The sequence below is a fragment of the Rhyacophila brunnea genome, unplaced genomic scaffold, assembly GCF_057557595.1.
Source record: "Rhyacophila brunnea isolate RB1 unplaced genomic scaffold, BYU_Rbru_1.0 scaffold_23, whole genome shotgun sequence".
Lineage (NCBI taxonomy): Eukaryota > Metazoa > Arthropoda > Insecta > Trichoptera > Rhyacophilidae > Rhyacophila > Rhyacophila brunnea.
The window spans coordinates 21164294-21182760 of record NW_028232893.1 but is presented as its reverse complement, the minus strand read 5'-3'; the positions used below and the strand labels follow the sequence as shown (position 1 = coordinate 21182760).

The 18467-nt window shown below is 34.2% G+C and overlaps 1 protein-coding gene across 2 annotated transcripts; it reads right to left on the bottom strand.

Annotated features, from left to right (window-relative positions):
* Positions 1–964: 964 nt before the first annotated feature.
* On the bottom strand, positions 965–14621 carry Rab35 (RAS oncogene family member Rab35). 2 transcript variants are annotated; one of them, XR_015071145.1, is made up of 5 exons: positions 14394–14621; positions 13987–14286; positions 5111–5259; positions 3157–3819; positions 979–3087 (listed from the first exon to the last, which is right to left on the bottom strand). XR_015071145.1 is itself a non-coding variant. In XM_085950200.1 (4 exons), the coding sequence occupies exons 1-4, from the start codon at positions 14443–14445 to the stop codon at positions 3715–3717; spliced, it is 606 nt and encodes a 201-aa protein (XP_085806326.1). In that variant the 5' UTR covers positions 14446–14615; the 3' UTR covers positions 965–3714. The 2 variants fall into 2 exon arrangements, 1 of the variants encoding a protein (XP_085806326.1); XM_085950200.1 differs by having other exon boundaries at positions 965–3819; positions 14394–14615.
* Positions 14622–18467: the final 3846 nt, after the last annotated feature.

The window sequence follows — 18467 nt, the reverse complement described above, 5'->3', positions numbered from 1 at the left end:
AAAGCCAGCTGCTCTAACTTGATTGTAATACCCTAAGAGCGTGTATATTTATGATTTAATTTAGGTATATGAATCCTGATGACGTCAGTAACTCAGAACAGTAAAAGATCTGAGGATCGACTCCCACTTGACTTAACCTTTTTCTAGGATTTTTTCAAAACTATTTATTCTCAATAAGAAGAATTTAACATTCTTAAATCTTGTGTCTATTCAATATTGAATAAAAATAATAATAATGTAATTATTACTTGTTATTTTGTCCAAACATAATTTCCAATAGAAATAAGAAAATACGATAAACTGTTCAGTGTAGCCACTGAGATGATTAAAAAGATATTTTTTAACACTAGCAACTCAAAACAAATGTCGAGACGATTCAATTGGTATCTGAATAGTTATTTATGATTGGTGATTGCTCACAATGATCGGAGTGACGAGACTGTTTATGTAATTCAACAATAAAGCAACTGCAGTAAAATGCAAAATCAATGGGCTATTGCACAGACATTGTAAGTCCGGTTTTTACTGGAAACACCTGTCCAGGATCAAAAATTCATGTTATAAGAATAGTCCAAATAGGGTATTAGAAAAGATGTTGTCTCATTCAAATACATAATTATTTTAACCCTGATTGTACGTGTCCGGAATTCATGTTTTCCCTTATTTGCAATTGCAATTTACATGTGAAATATTCAAAATCCAATTAATTGGCAATCGTTGAAATGAATTGTAGACGTGAGTTTCTATTTTATAGACACGCCTGCAGTACTCAAGGCGAAGGTTAAACATCGCGATTGATGGGTGATCTTTTATTTTAGTCAATTTGGGTTGGTTGCGCTCCCTCTTGACATTCGGCCAAGTAAGGCGATAGTCTACACGCATCAAAGGGCGCCAACATTCGCGATGCTCGGCCCAATGTGGGACTTTGCGGTCACATGTTGCCGACATTTTTCATTCTTATTATCTACATAATATTTTCTATTACCTTTCGTTTTTTAAATCTTAAAAGAGATATTTTCTTTTTAATTTCTATGATTTACAATCGATTCAAATCTTCTTTAAAGTATGATTTTTTTTCAAAAAATATGTAACTGGACATACAACATCTGTGCATTAACGATTAACCCATCGATATGTGTAGTATATACGTGGTTTTTACATCAAATAAGCACACAAAGCCCATTTACTCCCACCAGGGGAAATTGGGAATATGGGGTCAAACATCCGGATAATCGGACTTCTAATGTATCTGGTATAAACAGGCCTTAAATATATTTTATAGATACATACATTTTTCTTTTAAAAGTAAGGGGCATTATATAAAATAATATATGGAATATTGCAATCGGACTAATTATTCGAAATCTCAATCAGATTACACAATACACGATTCAATAAACAATGTCATAATTCTGTGTGCAAAAGGAAAGGGAAGATAGAATCACCAATTTTCAGGAGAGCCATTTTAGTTGAGGACATTTTGTGTGTGAACTTATATGTCGCCATGTGAATTATCTTGTATTTTGTCTCCTTTACGCATTAGTTCATTTGTCATATTCAATTCATTTTGAATTTATCAAAAACATCTTTTCCTTTTCCACAGAGAATAAATAACTCTTCACAGCTACAAGCAAACCTGTTATCAACATGCATATATTACAATATGTATATCCAAAACACCGCACTCCATTCCGTTGCATCGTTAAATCATCACAGTCCATTCAATTTTGTCTGACGATCCCGGAACCACTGGAGTGACGTCTCCGTCTACTTGCTGTCAGTTTCGACTCACTTAACAATTATTTAATAATATATCTGTCTTCTCTGTTACTAATAATTAGATTCCGACACTAGGGGTGGGTTATACACTATCGCCGTTGCCTCACGCAGTGATCAGGCCTAGGGCCTAAAGCACCGTCATACCCGAAAGTCGCGGGAATATCACAAATCGTAAAAATAGGCCATCTTTTAACACCGAGATGATACAGTATTCTTTGAACAAAGCGTTTAGTTTCAAAGCCTGTTGTAAGTCTCAAAAATTTAATTTAATATTCGCTGATTAATAACGCAAAAACGTATCTAAAAAAACGGCGTGTTTGAGTTAACATCACTGTTCTAGCAGTCATATTTACTGTTTAACACGAAATTTAGCACCTGCTGCATGCACAATATTGCTATAGAAATGGGAATAGACTTTCGAATGCCTGCGCAGGTGATCAACTGATTTGAAGATATGTTTTTATGTTAGTAACACAGCGTTTTTACATTATATCATCGGTCCCTATTAAAAAAGTCGGATCTGCAAAATGCTATTTTTCAGTACGAGCAATCAAAGATGTTTCATGAAATATCCTTTGTGACATATTGCTTGCCATAATGAATAAAAATACGGATTATAGAAACTTTTCTAAACGTTTATAAAAACATCCGTCTGTCCGGTGAACATAGCAGCAACTGTCATATCCGACGGATCTTACTCACCCACGCCCAGCCAACAATGTCGGTTGGTAAGAACCGACATTGTTATTCGGACAATCTCGGTAGATCCGTCATTTTTAACTTGAATATCTCGAAATTTTTCAAACAAACAAAAAAAACTGTGATTGTGGTATAAATGTTTAAAGTGTTTAAATAACTTTTACGCAATAATCCAAAAATGACAAAATTTCAGATCCGACTTTTTTAATAGGGACTGACGATATGAGGGCTGTTCAAAGACTATCCAAAACTTAGTCGCAGAAGCACAGAAAGTCTCCTTCGATGGTGAGTCCGTTTGTGAGTGAGAAAGTGTACTCAGTTCCCCTCAAATTTTCATTTCACTTGAAATATCGGAATGACTGGAGAAGCAGTATTCCATCAAATTCTGCATCAAACGGAAACCATTTGGAAGATTGAGATGCCATAGACATCATACAAATTAAGGCATGATTGCGTGGAGAGTGTGACTCATGTTTTGGTGAACTCTTAACGAACTAAATGACGAAGCCATACACCATGTGCAGAATTTGCAAAGCACCAGTTCATTTTATTTAGACTTTCTTCGCTAACACTCTTTGACACGCTGCAGCACTCATTGGTTCTACAATACTCTCCCGACCATTGTGATTCTTATGGTTTTTGGTTGTTTCCCAAGCTGAAAATGCAACTGAAAGGGACCCCCCCCCCCCCGATTTAAATCACAAGACATTATGCGGAATGCGACAGCCCTGCCAAATAAGCGTTTTGTTTTCAGGAATGTTTTCAACAATGACGGGACGCTGGGAGAAGTGTATGCAATCCCAATGAGACTATTTTGTGTGTTTTGAGTGGCTTAGGGTTTTAGATCTCTAAGTGAGTAATCGTATTTTTCCCGTTCAAAGATCAGATAGTTCTTGAACAGACCTCGTATCTCGGTAAAATTGTCTTTTTACATTAATTCCAAATTGGTATCGGAAGAATTATAGTAGACAAGAAAAAGATACATGAAAAGAATCGGTAGAAATCATAACTGGCAAGGAACAAACTCTTTTTAATTCATTTCGAATTCGGTACGCTGACATCAGATCAGAGCGTCCAGTTCCAGAGTGAAAACATCACTTGAGACTTATCTGTCACATCGCTGTGATTGTCAGCTGACAGTGATGGTCACTGCGGAGGCGCGGCGAGTAAATAAATTTAGTTAGAGGGAGCAAGCGATGGTGGGCAGCGGGACGGCCACCGAGCTTGCCGATAATATTAGCAGCACTTTTTCTTCTGCTTGTGCGACCGGCGAAGGTTCACCGTGTCTGCCTGCGCATTGACATTCTGCTTGCTCTTTAACTCTTGATTCGAACGTAACACCTGAAACATGCGTAACCAGACAACGTTAGAAAAGTAAATAGTGCACAAACTTATAAGACAAAGCACGCTGTGTGAACATTTCAAAGATAAGAAAGGTATAGATCAGTGGCGTGCGGTCCATAGATGATGTTGACGCAGAGCACTCCCACAAAGAATCTATAGTCATTACATATTGTGAATTGTAGTTTTCCACCATGAGTTGTTGTAACGGAAAGAGACGGCCGTATAGCAATGAGATTGAGAAATGACACGTTGTTCGTGGAGCATTGCAGACAGTAATGTTCCAATTTTATGGAATTCCACATACTATTACTTAATTACTGCATTGTCCGTCTGTTAAAGACTAAATTTTAGTTACAAGATCTTAATATGTAACTAAAGATTCATATAGTAGGTAGGCAATGGAGATCCGACACAAATAGTGCACACTAAGCTTTGTCAGTCAAACTTATTTGTTTTCATCGAACTAAGAATTCAAATTGCAGATGGTGCTGGTTAGTTTTAAACCAAACCATCATAGTGGAGGTAGGCTGTGGAGATACGACAAAAATAGTGTACACTTTGTCATTCATACTTATTTGTTTTCATTGAATTGAAAGTACAAATTGCAAATGGTGTTGCATAGTTAGTTTTATAAAATTTATGTTACCTTTGCGTAAACCAAACTATAATAGATGAAAAATATTCTGCTATCTACAAAATATCTAAAATTATGTATGATTTTATGGAATAATTTTAGATATTTTTTGACTATTATCTATCATGGCTCGATTTACGCAGGGTTTAATTGAATTTAAAAAATTAAACAACACCATCTGCAATTTGTAGTCTTAATTCAATAAAAACAAATACGTATGACTGACCAAGTTTGGTGTGCACTATTTATGTTAGATCTCAACAGCCTACCTCCACCCTTTGCCACTGCTATATAAGTATCTTTTCAACAGCATCCCCACAAAAGTCACCGCACACAACTGGTATACACACATGAGTCAATCGCTGAACCAATCAAGTCATTCAGTGTTACCGAAGAGATAAAACACATTTGAAAGGTATACCTATAGGCTGCTGGTATGACAAAATAGTTAAAATTTGCAGAATTATGTAATGTAACACACAAGACCAAGAGGAATGGAATCAGTGTGAAGAGGCTTTTACCGAATAGTAGATAAATCCATGCTGATGATTCAAACAAAGTAAATAACCGTCGTCAAGTAAATTTTGGCTAGTCTCTTTTTTTTTTACTACAAAAGCAACGGCTTGGAAAGGTTTAGAGAGTATATTAAATTACCATTTTTGTGACTCTCATGAACATTTCTTCGACGTTGAGGTTATCTTTGGCGCTAGTTTCGAAGAGTGGGATGCCCATCTGGTCGGCGAACCTCCGGGCGTCCTCAGTCAGCACCACCTTTCTCTCGGGGTTATCATTCTTATTGCCAACTGGAAAAAGAAAGCATTTTCAGTATAAATAATTGTAAGTAGCCATAATGTTTTAATGGATGTAAATGCATTAAAATCTGAACTCTACTTTCAGGGAAATTAATGCATTTGTCATTAATAAAAATGTTATTTATTATCTCTCCTTTTAAAATAATAACAATTGAAATTTGAAAATATGACGAATCAACAAAAAATCACGGCTGCCTGGGTACCTAAATTAGATCCAGATTAAATGACAAAACACTTGATGCTTTGGGATTACTTTGGGCATATTATTCATTACTTAAATCTTTAATTTTTTTATATTGTATTTACTGTCAACACAACAGGTTATTTTTAATTTTAATTGAACTTGTATTTGTTATCTTTTCATAAATAAACAAAACTGTTTTACTTTCAATTCTTATTATTTATATGAGGCGCCGAGCGCCAAAGGAGCTCAAGCGCCATTTAACAAAAGTGCTGCAAAATGGCCGACAAGTTTTCAGTGAATTTATTTTTTTAATTTTAAACTTGAATGTTGAAATGGACAATTATTTTCTAAGTAAAGCAAATTTAAAAAAATCAAAGTATTATTTGCAATAATATTTAATGAAAAATATCTATTCCATTCCAAAAAAAATGGTGTTTGAGCCCCTTTGGCATAAAGAAAAATGAAAAAAGGTGGCGCTTGATTCTTTTTTTTTGTTGCATAAGCTTCTGTGGCATTAACATTTTCCAACTCAAATAATGGCATTAATTTAAAAAAATAAATCATTTTAAAAAAATGTTTTAATGTAAGGGTTTGGATAGCAATAAAAAAACATTTTGATATAAACAAATTTTATTATGCCAAATAAACACTGAAAAAATGGTCAAATTTGTTATGATTGTTACATGAGTTTGTTTGGCATAAAATTTGCCTTATAATATTAAATACGTTTTTGACATTGCAGCGATGATTTCAAAGCATTTGAATTGTTTTTTTATTAATAACCGTCTATATACCCAATATTATTGATAATACCAAATCAAATCGTTACTACAAACTGGCCAAAATAACAAAATCATTATTCAAATTTAAGATCATCATTTTTTCTCAAGGATTCGGGTGATTTTTAAATACTTTTTTTAGTGTATATTAATCGTAATTGGATATAAAATAAGATGAAATTAGAAATAAGAGTTATTTTCCTTCGTGAAAGTAAAAGTTTAGTGGACATAATTACTAAAATGACGTTAATAACCATATTTCAAAAGTAATCTAAAATATTTTAAACAACAGCGTATGTGAAAGAAAAACGGATAAAACATGTTAAACTTACCGTGATTTTCCCCGTTTACAGGTTTAACACACATCGAAACTATTTTTCTAATCCTTCTTGAGCTCATTTTTAGTTTTTTTCACTATTGAGAACGTATATCCAATAAGACAAATCTGACAGCTGTTTTGGTCTCGCGCTCTCCATAGAATAATGGCGGATAAGCTTCTGTGGCATGCCGACATAACGACCAAAACAATTATGCCACAGAAAATAAATCTCTATTGTAAAATATCTATAATTATTTGAGCGATAAGACTTTGTGGCATGATACATATCGATTTATAGAAAAAACCTACATTCAAATGTCAAAAATCGTAAAGTTGGCGCTTGAGCCCCTTTGGCACTCGGCGCCTCATATTACAATATTATTTACTCCATTAAACCTATGTATTCCCAAGATTGAACGTACACAATATTAACAATAAATGTCTATGGTATAAATTATACTAGATTTATTTTTGACTGATTTTATCAACGTTATTTATATATGTATATATGTTACACCGAATGTGTGAAATTGCGTATTACACGAAATCGGCAATATTTTGCCTAATTCATGAATAAGGCAACGGGCTTGCATTATTCATGAATTACGCAATTTATCTGCCGAGTGCATGAATTTGGCAGGGTATGGAATTCTTAAACTGTCAACATGACAGTAGAAAAAGTAAATTTAATACGGATGGTTTTATTAGTTATAATTGGACATAATATAATATTATTATTAGGTTAGGTTAGGTTTTGTAATTCTGAATTCAACTGAATGTTCATTTTGAGGTTAGCTAACAAGTGTCAACAAAATATCAAATCATACTATCACAAACAAACAATCGACCATTGCACGATTGATACCCAAGCACGAATCAAATCGCGAAAATACCTTTTAATAAAATTCTTCCTTACCATATTATAGTCCTAGATTTATTTTTGGGCATAGTAAATGGGTATGAACGTCATTATAGTTATTGATTGGTATATTTTTATATTTGACACATTTGGTTAGTTTGATTAGTTGCAAAAAACACCACCGGAACGCGACCATCTATTTTGACCAATGCATGAGCATTTGACACATTTGGTTTAGTTGCAAAAAATACCACCGTAGCGCTACTATTTAATTTTCCCAATGCATGAACTAGGCAGAAAAATTACTGCCGAATTCACGTACTCGGCAGATATTTTGCCTAATTCATGAATAAGACAACAGGCTTGCATTTTTCATGAAATAGGCAAAATTTTGCCGATTTTATGTAATACGCAATTTCACACATTCGGCGTAACATATATACAAATATTATATTAATTATTGGAAAAAATGTCAATCCCGGGACCAGTACCGGGATTGTCAAATTGTAATCCAAAAATCCCGGGATCAAGATTTTGGCTCAGGATTGGATTCCCTAGTATGGAATAGTTTTCAGTCAATGAGATTTTATATATTTATGATGTGGGTTTACTCAAAGTGTAGGTGGGCAATATACGATTTTCATCGCCTCGACTGGGCAAGGTCATAAATCAACACCGCTGACAAATGCTGCATCTCTCTTCCGGGTTGCACAAGTGTGACCACACCAGGAAAGCAGTGGTAAAGGGTGGATGTAGGCTGTTAACATCAGACATAAATAGTGCACACTAAACTTTGTCAGTCAAACATATTTGTTTTCATTGAACTAAGACTAGTGTGTAGATATGTTTGTTAGTTTTCAAAATTAAATTAAACCCTGCCTAATCCAAGCCATAGCAGAAAATAGTTAAAAAATATTCATTAATCTATATAATATCAATAATAATTATGTCATTAAACCATACATAATCCTAGATATTTTATAGATAGAAGAATAATTTTTATCGATTATGGTTTGGAACAATGTAATATGTATGTATTCTTAATCCAACGAAAACAAATAAGTATGACTAAAAAGATGTGCACTATATTTGTTGGATCGCCCAAAACTAAACTATGTATTATGGTTTGGTTTAGGCAGGGTTTAATTAAATTTTAAAAACTGACCAGCACCATCTGCGATTTGTATTTTTAGTTCAATGAAAACAAATAAGTATGACTGACAAATTTTAATGTGCACTATTTATGTTAATATTAACAGCCTACCTCCACCCTTCGCCACTGTCATGTTATACATGCACTGTAACAAAACGTCAATTAATATAGCCCATGTTTCGATGTGCTATGTATAGTTTAATTTAATGGTATAATTTTAGATATTGTATAGATCAGGGGGGGGAAAACTGCGGCCCGCGGGCCGCATGTGGCCCACCGGGTATTTTTTTGCGGCCCGATATCATTAATTGTACTTTTGATAACGAATAACTTTTTATATATTTTTTTAAAAAATATTGACAATAGATTAAAATTTGTTTAGCAATAGTACGCGATCCATTTTCAATAGATATTGATAGTGTACCGACAGAGCTACAACTTGAGATTATTGATCTCCAGTGTGACACTGATTTAAGAGAATTGTCGTGAAGAAATCTCCAAAATTTTACAATGCCCTTAATTCAGATAAATTCGACCAACGTAAAGATTATGCAAGAAAAATGTTCGTTATTTTTGGATCAACCTATATATGTGAACAAACATTTTCGATCATGAACATCAATAAAAATTCTTTAGGATCAAATATCTCCGATGCCTATTTACAAGCAGTTTTGAGAATATCAACTACAAAATTAACACCTGAATTTAAAAAAATGTTAAAAAATGTACAACAGTTTCATTCTTCTCAATAATTTTTTTGTAATGTTTATTTTTCGTGGTAATAAATAGTGTATATCTAAAAATGGTATTTTACTTGCGGCCCGCCGTTTATTTTGAATTCTTGAATTTGGCCCTCCAGCCAAAAAGTTTGCCCTCCCCTGGTATAGATAAACAAATACTTTCCGACTATTATCTACTATGTCTTGGATTAGGCAAATTGAATTTAAAAAACTAACAAACTTATATACACATTGTAGTTTTTGTTCAATGAAAACAAATACGTTTGACTGACAAAGTTTAGTGTGCACTATTTATGTCGAATCTTAACTGCCTACCTCTGCCCCTTGACACTGCGGTACAGTGACATTCATTACGTGGCTAATCGAAACTAATGAAATATAGCATCTGCATATGCGCCAATGCAATTTTTTGCTATTCTCCCTGCGGCCCATGTTGAGTGAATGATGCTGCAGGGCGGTACATTAAGTTACATGTGTTTTGTGAATAACAGCAAAATCACATCGACAAATTACCGCTGCCGGGCTTAGGGTATCTCTACATAAACTCAGTGAAAAAATTAAACGTCATTGATGATTCTGTCTCAATTTTTAGCAGTGATAGACAGGGAAAAGATAGCCGAAATCATCGCCGATGTCCGATAACGGATACAGTACAGAAAACAGAGTATTAATTGATTGAAAAAACCACAATGTGAACTTTGTTCAGCGAGTAGGAATCGAATCCTTGACCCACTGACCACAAATGAAAATGTGCTAACCCCCGTTCTAAATTCGATTTAATAAAAGAAAAAGAAAAGAAATGCTCTCATCCATTAAAACCAGTGCCTAATAGTGTAAAAATTATATCACTGCGTGACATCCTGTGGCAGTGCTGATAAGCGAGGAACGTATACGCATACAGAATGAGCAGTGGTCACTCATTGTTAATTTATTTATTGTGATAATCCAACACATTGCCGTTGTATTCAAATGTGCACGCCTACCGCAATTTAAGATAAACAGACAGTCACATTTTGGACATGAATCAACACACACACACACATGCATTAAAAAGATTGATCTAAAATCATAGAGAGAAGAATATGTTTTAGTATTAAAACACTCAATGGCAGTAGCGAAGGGTGGAAGTAGGCCGTTAAGATCCGCCATAAATAGTGCACATTACACTTTGTTAGTCATACATATTTGTTTTTATTGAACTAAGACTATAATTTACAGATGGTATTAGTTAGTTTTTAAATTCAATTAAACCCTGCCTAAACCAAACCATAATAGTTTTGGTATATTTTGGGCGATATGACAAAGTTGTGCACACTTTTTCATTCATTGATTGGCTGATTGTCATCAGCAGGGGTCGATCCACTGCTGGATGGAGACCTCCTTTAGCTCCTTCCACTCTTCTCAGTATATACTTCTTCGCTGCCACATACATCCACCGAACATAAGTTTTGGGTTTATGGGTTTTAGGACACCTCCTTAATGCTCCTCGGTGGCATTTGTCCACTCGCCTAGCGACATGTCCAGTCAATTGCCATTTCATCTGCTTGGCGATCTTGTACTATTGTCTGCCTCCTTATCCATTGGTTTCTTTTGTGGCCATTCCGCTCAAAATGTACCTTACCACGAAACTTTACGCTACTCTTAAATTTTTGGATTTCTCTTACAGTACTGGTAGCACACATTGGTTGAACACTTTACGCTAACGACACAAAGGGAGGTCACTTTTGAAAATATTATTTAGAACCCATGCCGTGTTTATCTCGTCATACATACATCAGTTGTCCGTAATACACATAGTAATAGACCCGGTCAATTTCAGGATCAGTTTCGTCCATTTCAATGGGACATTGTCAACTGATACTATATATATATATATATATATATAATATTACAAATATTTATTGTAACAAATTTTAAAAGCACAATTATTTATCGAAGATAATATGGACAGTAATTATATAAAATTTTACAAAATTTTTCTATTCAAAACTAATTCAATTAAATTTAACTTTTAGAAAAATATTAGTATAATCATAATATTATATATATACGTACCTAATGTAAGATGTATAAAATGAATATTAATATTTCAATAATGCAAGTAACGAGAAATTCAAGCGTGACGAATTAGATGGCAATTATTAACAGTCATTAGCAAAAGAAATCACATTTAATTTAAACCAAGCCTTGAACAAAAACTAACCATAAGACGTGTGAATGAGAAGAGATTTGAAGAATTTGATTTTGAGAAGACTTCTCAGGTACGTATTTGTCATGGCGGCAACGTGAGCTAGAGATGTATTTAAATAATGTATCGGCTCTCCTGTAAGATGCGGCTCTTTTTCTTCTTCGAAATAAACCAAAAGTTTACTTATAATAATTCTAATATCATTCCTGATTGTTTAAGACATATTTTTATTATAAAAAGCTTCAAATAAAGTAAATTGATAGATCCGTACACCATGGGAGCGTAAAATGAAATGACAAATTTGGAAGCGTTACTCATTTGAAAACGGAAGTGCGATTAGGTGCACTGGAGGGGATTGTTAGTTCACAGTTTTAACACGTGGACAAGACGTTCTTGTTCGACAATTATTTTAATTGCAATTTAGTAGAAAAGATGGTTTACTGTGTTATATTTAAATGTAGTAGCCATGCCGTAGTGAGAAGCAAGATGATGGTACAACGTTTCATTATTATTTAATTTTAGATATTTTATAGACAATTATTTTTTACTATTATGGCTTGGTTTTCAGTGTTTAATTGAATTTTTTTATAGTTACACCATCTGCAAATTGTATTCCTAGTTCAATTAAAACAAATAAGTATGAATGAAAAAGTGAGCACTATTTTGTTGAATCGCCCATAAAATACCAAAACTATTATGGTTGCGATTAGGCAAGGTTTAACTGATTTTTAAAAACTATCCAACACCGTCTGTAAATTGTAGTCTTAGTTCAATAAAAACAAATAGGAATGACTGATAAAGTTTAATGTACACTATTATGTTATATTATGTTAACAGCCTACCTCCACCCTTCGCCACTGGTATGCTTAACATCCATGAATTGAGAATGGGACGATGCAGCATTGCGAACTGGGTGCTAGCACAACAGACATCTGTGTACCGTACAGATGAATAAAATGCGTAAAGAATTACGCATACATACGTCATGATTTAAACCAGTAAGTGGACAAATAAGTCTTATATAACGTGTCGATTAATAAAGCGAGGTTTATCGTTGTTTTAAAGGCTTATGTCAATGATGAGGTTTCGCATACAAATCTTGCACTTAGCTGCTGTCATAAAAAGCAAAAATATTTACATATTGTCCAATATTCCACAATGTACTTTCATTTGGCAGAATATATTGCACAAACATTCAATATATCGATCAAATGATCAATAATGATAAAATTTATCCACAATATTACGGTTCTTACTTAAGGCTATACTTCAGCTGAGGCATGGTCTAAAAAGATCGTGACTAGGCGATGCACGGATTGCGGGTGCAAATGACGCAAGCCGAACGAAATATAATTTGTCATAAAAGTTCAACATGCGTCCTTTTTATGTTATGTTTATTTTTATATTCGTAATAATAATAGTATATTCATTGACATGTTTTCTTTTTTAAGTACATACGTTAAGTTTTTTAGTCATCTTTACACGATTTAAGAATATTTTCATCCGACGCCATGACAAAATGAATCGATGTGCAGACACCTCGACTATCGCTCTCTGAATGGCAATGCGGCCATAATTTCGTTCGACATACAGTTGAAAATTATTTGCCGTTTCACTTATGTACGCTCTTAATATATGGTGGTTTAAATCCTAACCTACCTATGTATATTTCATTCTCCCTTATCATTCACCTGTATGGCGCTGTATGTCCAATGTCCAGTTTTCTAGGAATGCTGAAGCAACAAGTGAAAGCTTACTGGGGACAACCATTACTCTGCCCTGAGCGAAGTGGAAGATTGAGAGGGATGGAAAGTCTTGGTCGCTCAGAAAATGACTACATTTCAGAGTGGTCACGATCCTCAAAAATGAGGGAACGACCAAGAAGAGAGTGAATCTAAAATTGTGTTGAAATGCGTGCGATTTTTGACAAATAAAGGCGAAAATAGAATGAATGAATCCTCATTGCGAAATTAATTAGAACTAATTTTAACAGTAAGTCTTTTTTTTTCAAGTACACTTTTATATCGTCACTTCTGGCAGAAGAATCTAATTCGAAAAAATTACATATTGAGTTAGTTATACCAAAAGGTTCCTTATTTCAAACTTTACCGTCTGGAAACCTTCTTAATAAATAAACAGTCTTTATTTTAAAGTCATCCTTTTTACGATTACTTAATAAACTCACATGATAGACCATTTCAAACATTTTAACAACTTCAAAGTCAAATTACTCAAAACTAGTATTCTCCAGTTAGTGTGTTCTGCCAGAACAGAGACGATATATTTAGACTCCGTCTAGTGTAGAAGGCTTCTTTTAAAGTTTTTGTATTCAAATGTAAAAAAATATGTAACCACCTGTCAGAAATCCATATGACAGCCCATCTGACAGTTGGCCACTTGACGCATCACAGATGACAGTGGTCATGCCAAAATTAGTTTTTATTGATATTGCATGCAACTTGAAATGTTTCACAATGGAATAGAATGCGGACTTACCTAAAACTTTATTAACTATATCGCAATTTTGATCGATTTCGTGCAGCCATCTCTTCACGTTGGCAAAAGAATCTCCGCTGGTGACATCGTAGACGACTATCACGCCGTGGGTTCCTCTGTAATACGTGCTGGTGATCGTCCTGAACCTCTCCTGGCCCGCCGTGTCCCATATCTGGAGTTTGACCCGCTCCCCGTTTATTTCTACAGTCCTTATCTTAAAGTCTACACCGATGGTCGTAATATAACTTCCGGAGAACGTATTGTCGGCAAATCTCAACAGCAGCGAACTTTTGCCGACACCTGAAAGAAAAGGATCCTTTAGAAGACTTTCGCGATGGTTCTGACAACCCGAAAACGTCGAGGTAATTGTCAAAGATAAAGAGATTTCGGAGACCTCGCCCACTCACCGCTGTCACCGATGATCAGTAACTTAAAAATGTGGTCGTACTCCCGGGCCATGATGGGTTACGATCTGTGCAATCACTGCCTTAAAGTATATCGAAGTAAATTGGACGATAAGATACAAACAATATCGAAAAACTGACTTCTACAGTGATTACTCATTAAATTATTCATCCCCCCCTTGACACTTTCCTGCGTCACTCGGCGCCATTGAGAAGGTGCTCAGTGCTGCCAGAAGTCATTTATTTCTAGTATTTCTCTCACTGAGACCAAAAATTTCCCTATCTTACCAAAATTTTCATACAAAAAAATAATGTGCAAAAAATATACATAGGAAAATTATAACAATTATTATAATAAATTATACAAGAATAAGAGTTTAATTAGGGCCACAAATAAAACAGAACGTCAAGATGTGGCACAATTTAAAATTTTGTTATTTTGGCTATAGGTATTATGCCAATACTACAACAGTCAGCGCTCGAAATGGAAAATTTTACGAACCAGAGCGCTCGATAATATTATGAAAATATTAACGTTGTTATCTAATTGTAAACTATGTATTTTATAAAAATAAGTCTGTTAGATTTTTTATTATATGACATATCTAGCTCAGGCGGTCAAATTAATATTTTCACGAGACGGAGCGATAGTTTTGGAGATTTTATGAACCGGAACGGCTCTCCGGTGCGTTCCGGTCCATTTCGAGCCCTGACAACAGTAGGTAATGGTAAGCTAAATGTAGGCTCACAGGCTGATTTGGCAAGATATGCTGGAACAAGGGGAGTGGCGCAACTTTATACTTATTATGCTTGAATGGACCGAAACAAAGTGAAATAAATTACCTATTAATTTTAAAATCAATTGTTACATCTCACCATTTTATGAGGAACAGTGTTGCCAACCGTACTATAATTATAGTATTTATACTATAATTTTGGTCCGCGTCATAGACTATAGATACATCTAGACGCCACCCGTTGCATTGCTAAATGAATCCGCGTGTCTTGCGTTTGGTTTGTGGGCGAGCGAACGCATTCGTCTACAAATGTTCGAGACCATAGACCATTTCGCTAGTGTTCGCCCAAAGTGCTCGCACTAGACGCTCAGAATTAAAATATAATTTTCTATTTTTTTACGTTATATAGTATTTTTAAGCGGTCAAAATGCAACCATTAGATAAAGATATCCATAATTTAAGTTATTTTAAAGAAACACTAGGTCACTGATATTAAAATATATAATAATATACAAATAAATTATCACGAACATGTATCAACTTACCTATGAAACGTAATACCATCTTCTTGCTTATCAGTACGGCTACCATATTTTAATACAACACACAGAACCATATTTTCTACTTAATTAACTAAAAATATTTATCACTGACTTTATGTTTAACACAAAAATAGCAATTTTAGCAACACGAGCTCGCAGGTTATCGACGCTATGTAAAGTGTTTCACCACGATTTGCTAGCAACATTTTTGGAAACTAGCTCACACATATGTAGACCTTTTATCTTACTCTAGCGCGTGTCGCAGAGATTGTAAGGGTGCCGAACACTTTCTCACTCGCACTCATGCATCGTTTTTGTTCAGGCCTTGGTCCGCGTACTATGTACGATATAAAACAGGTATAGTACGCCCAAAATACTATAATTTTGAATATCGGAAAAAACATGTAAAAGTCCTAAAATTTCGATATTTTCGTTCGATAGATTGGTGCAAAGTACTATAATTTCGCAATGTAAGATTTGGAGAACTTGGGGAAAAGAATTGCTCGAAAAACGTAAAAAAAACCTTGACTTTGGTTTAAAATGAATTTTTTTGAATTCTTCGGTAAGCATTTTTGGTCGGAAGAGGTACCTACCTAAATAAAAAGGGGTCTCGGAATTTCTCAAATTCTCCGTTATTTTTTTTCTGAGACACAAAAAACCTATACATTTTCAACACATAACAACGCGTACTATATTTTTTCCCCAAATACTATAATTTTGTAGGCTCTGTACTATAAGTCCACTTTGAAAAGATGGCAACACTGATGTGGAACGAAATTACGGCTGCATTGCCATTCAGAGAGCGATAGTCGAGGTGTCTGCACGTCGATTCGTGTTGTCATTGCGTCGGATGAAAATATTCTTAAATCGTTTAAAGATGACTAAATAACTTTACGTATGTACTTAAAAAAGAAAACATTTCAATGAATATATTATTATTATTACGAATATAATAATAAATATAACATAAAAAGGACGCATGTTGAACTTTTATGACTAATTATATTTCGTTCGGCTTGCGTTTTTTGCACCCGCGACCCGCGCATCGCCTAGTCACGATCTTTTTAGACCATGCCTCAGCTGAGGTATAGCCTTAAATAAAATTAAGGTACCTACATTATTGGAACCAATAATAATAATATGTCCTATAGCTGCATCAAAAACCAATGGTCCTCAATCTTATCATGATGCCTGCCAACTCTTTTTTAATTTCTCGGTTTTGCAAATGACAAATAGATTTCTGGCAGCATTGGTTGTTTATTTTCTTCTTCTTCTTCGGCCATATCCGCCCCTTAGTTGGAGCATATTGATACCACGAGGCGCCTCCAAGAATCCCTGTCACTCGCCAGTCTTCTTGCATTGTTCCAGGTCAAACCAGCATCCCGTTGCTCCGCCGTATACACTCGTATTTTTGTTTACTGGCAAAAAAAGGAATATCTTGGAACCAAATGTGATTGATTTTAGTATAATATAAAAATGCCATGTTCTTGCCATTTTTATAATATTTTGATATAAATGGATTACATTAATATTATCGACCAAAGGTACTTGATGGAATTTGAATTTAAATTCTAATGGATTCCTTTCGCTTTGTAAAATATAAATGAAAATTATGAATTTATTATTTACCTGTAAATTACTTTGGTAGGTATCTAATAAATGCTAATGTGAAATTTATTTTATTGTAATTTAAAAAATTTACTTTATTTTTGATAATAAATATAAAATTGTATCGTAATTTTAAATCTTCTTCACAGTGATACATCCTAGGTCAAGACTTGGCTTCCTTTATCGACTCTTATTCATTTTCTTCCTCAGATAATTGCAATCACTTACTATCAGATATCTACTAACTTGTAACAACTACTCCTTTCACCAGGAAGGTACAAACATTTGAAAATGATTGCAATATGACTTTTGATGATCATCAGAAATGTCACAACCCGGGGTGAGATCTTCATTTATACCTATCCAAACGGGCCACTCTTCAACTCCATCTAGCCAGCATATTTTTCGTCTGCCTCTTTTAGATTACTGGATATTGCTCTCTTAGCCTGTTCATTATCGTTCATACAGTGCACATGACCTAGCCGGCACAGTCTCCCAATCTCATTTTATTAAATTGCACAGCAATCTTCAGGACAGACCACAGAGCTCGGCGTTTATCTTTCCTCAAATCGTTGCCATATATTTTTATTATAGTTTTAAAATACATTTTTTTCAATTAATATTATTGAAATATTAATTAACTCTATCAGTGACAAAATCTAAAATATATTCTAATTATTGATTTGAGTATTCTACTATTCAATTCGAATCATTTTTAGGGACCCAGGTTTTATCTTTCTGCATCTTTAAGCACTCTGTACTCTTGCGTTTGGCAAATATACAACTGACATACTGTACATAATAATATACCTACTTACGAATATACTAAAAGGCGAAACTCGGGCCTTTAAAGTGATTCAAATGAAATAGTACAATACTCAAACCAAATCAAATTTTATCTAGTCGTAGTCAGAAGCTAGCATTATTTTTCCAAATAAACGGCAAATCTTTGTTTGCATACAAAATTAATATACACTAAAAGACATCTATGTTTGGTTGAAATATTTTTATTCACCAAATATTTTATCAAAGAGCTGTAATAATTATTCACATCATTAGGTACATTACCATTTTGTTAATTAATTTATTATTATCTATGGTTACCGTTTATCAAAAATAGTTAACAAAAACAAGTCTCACTTGCATGGTCTTTACCTCTTTTACCAGATTGTTATCACACACCTACAATA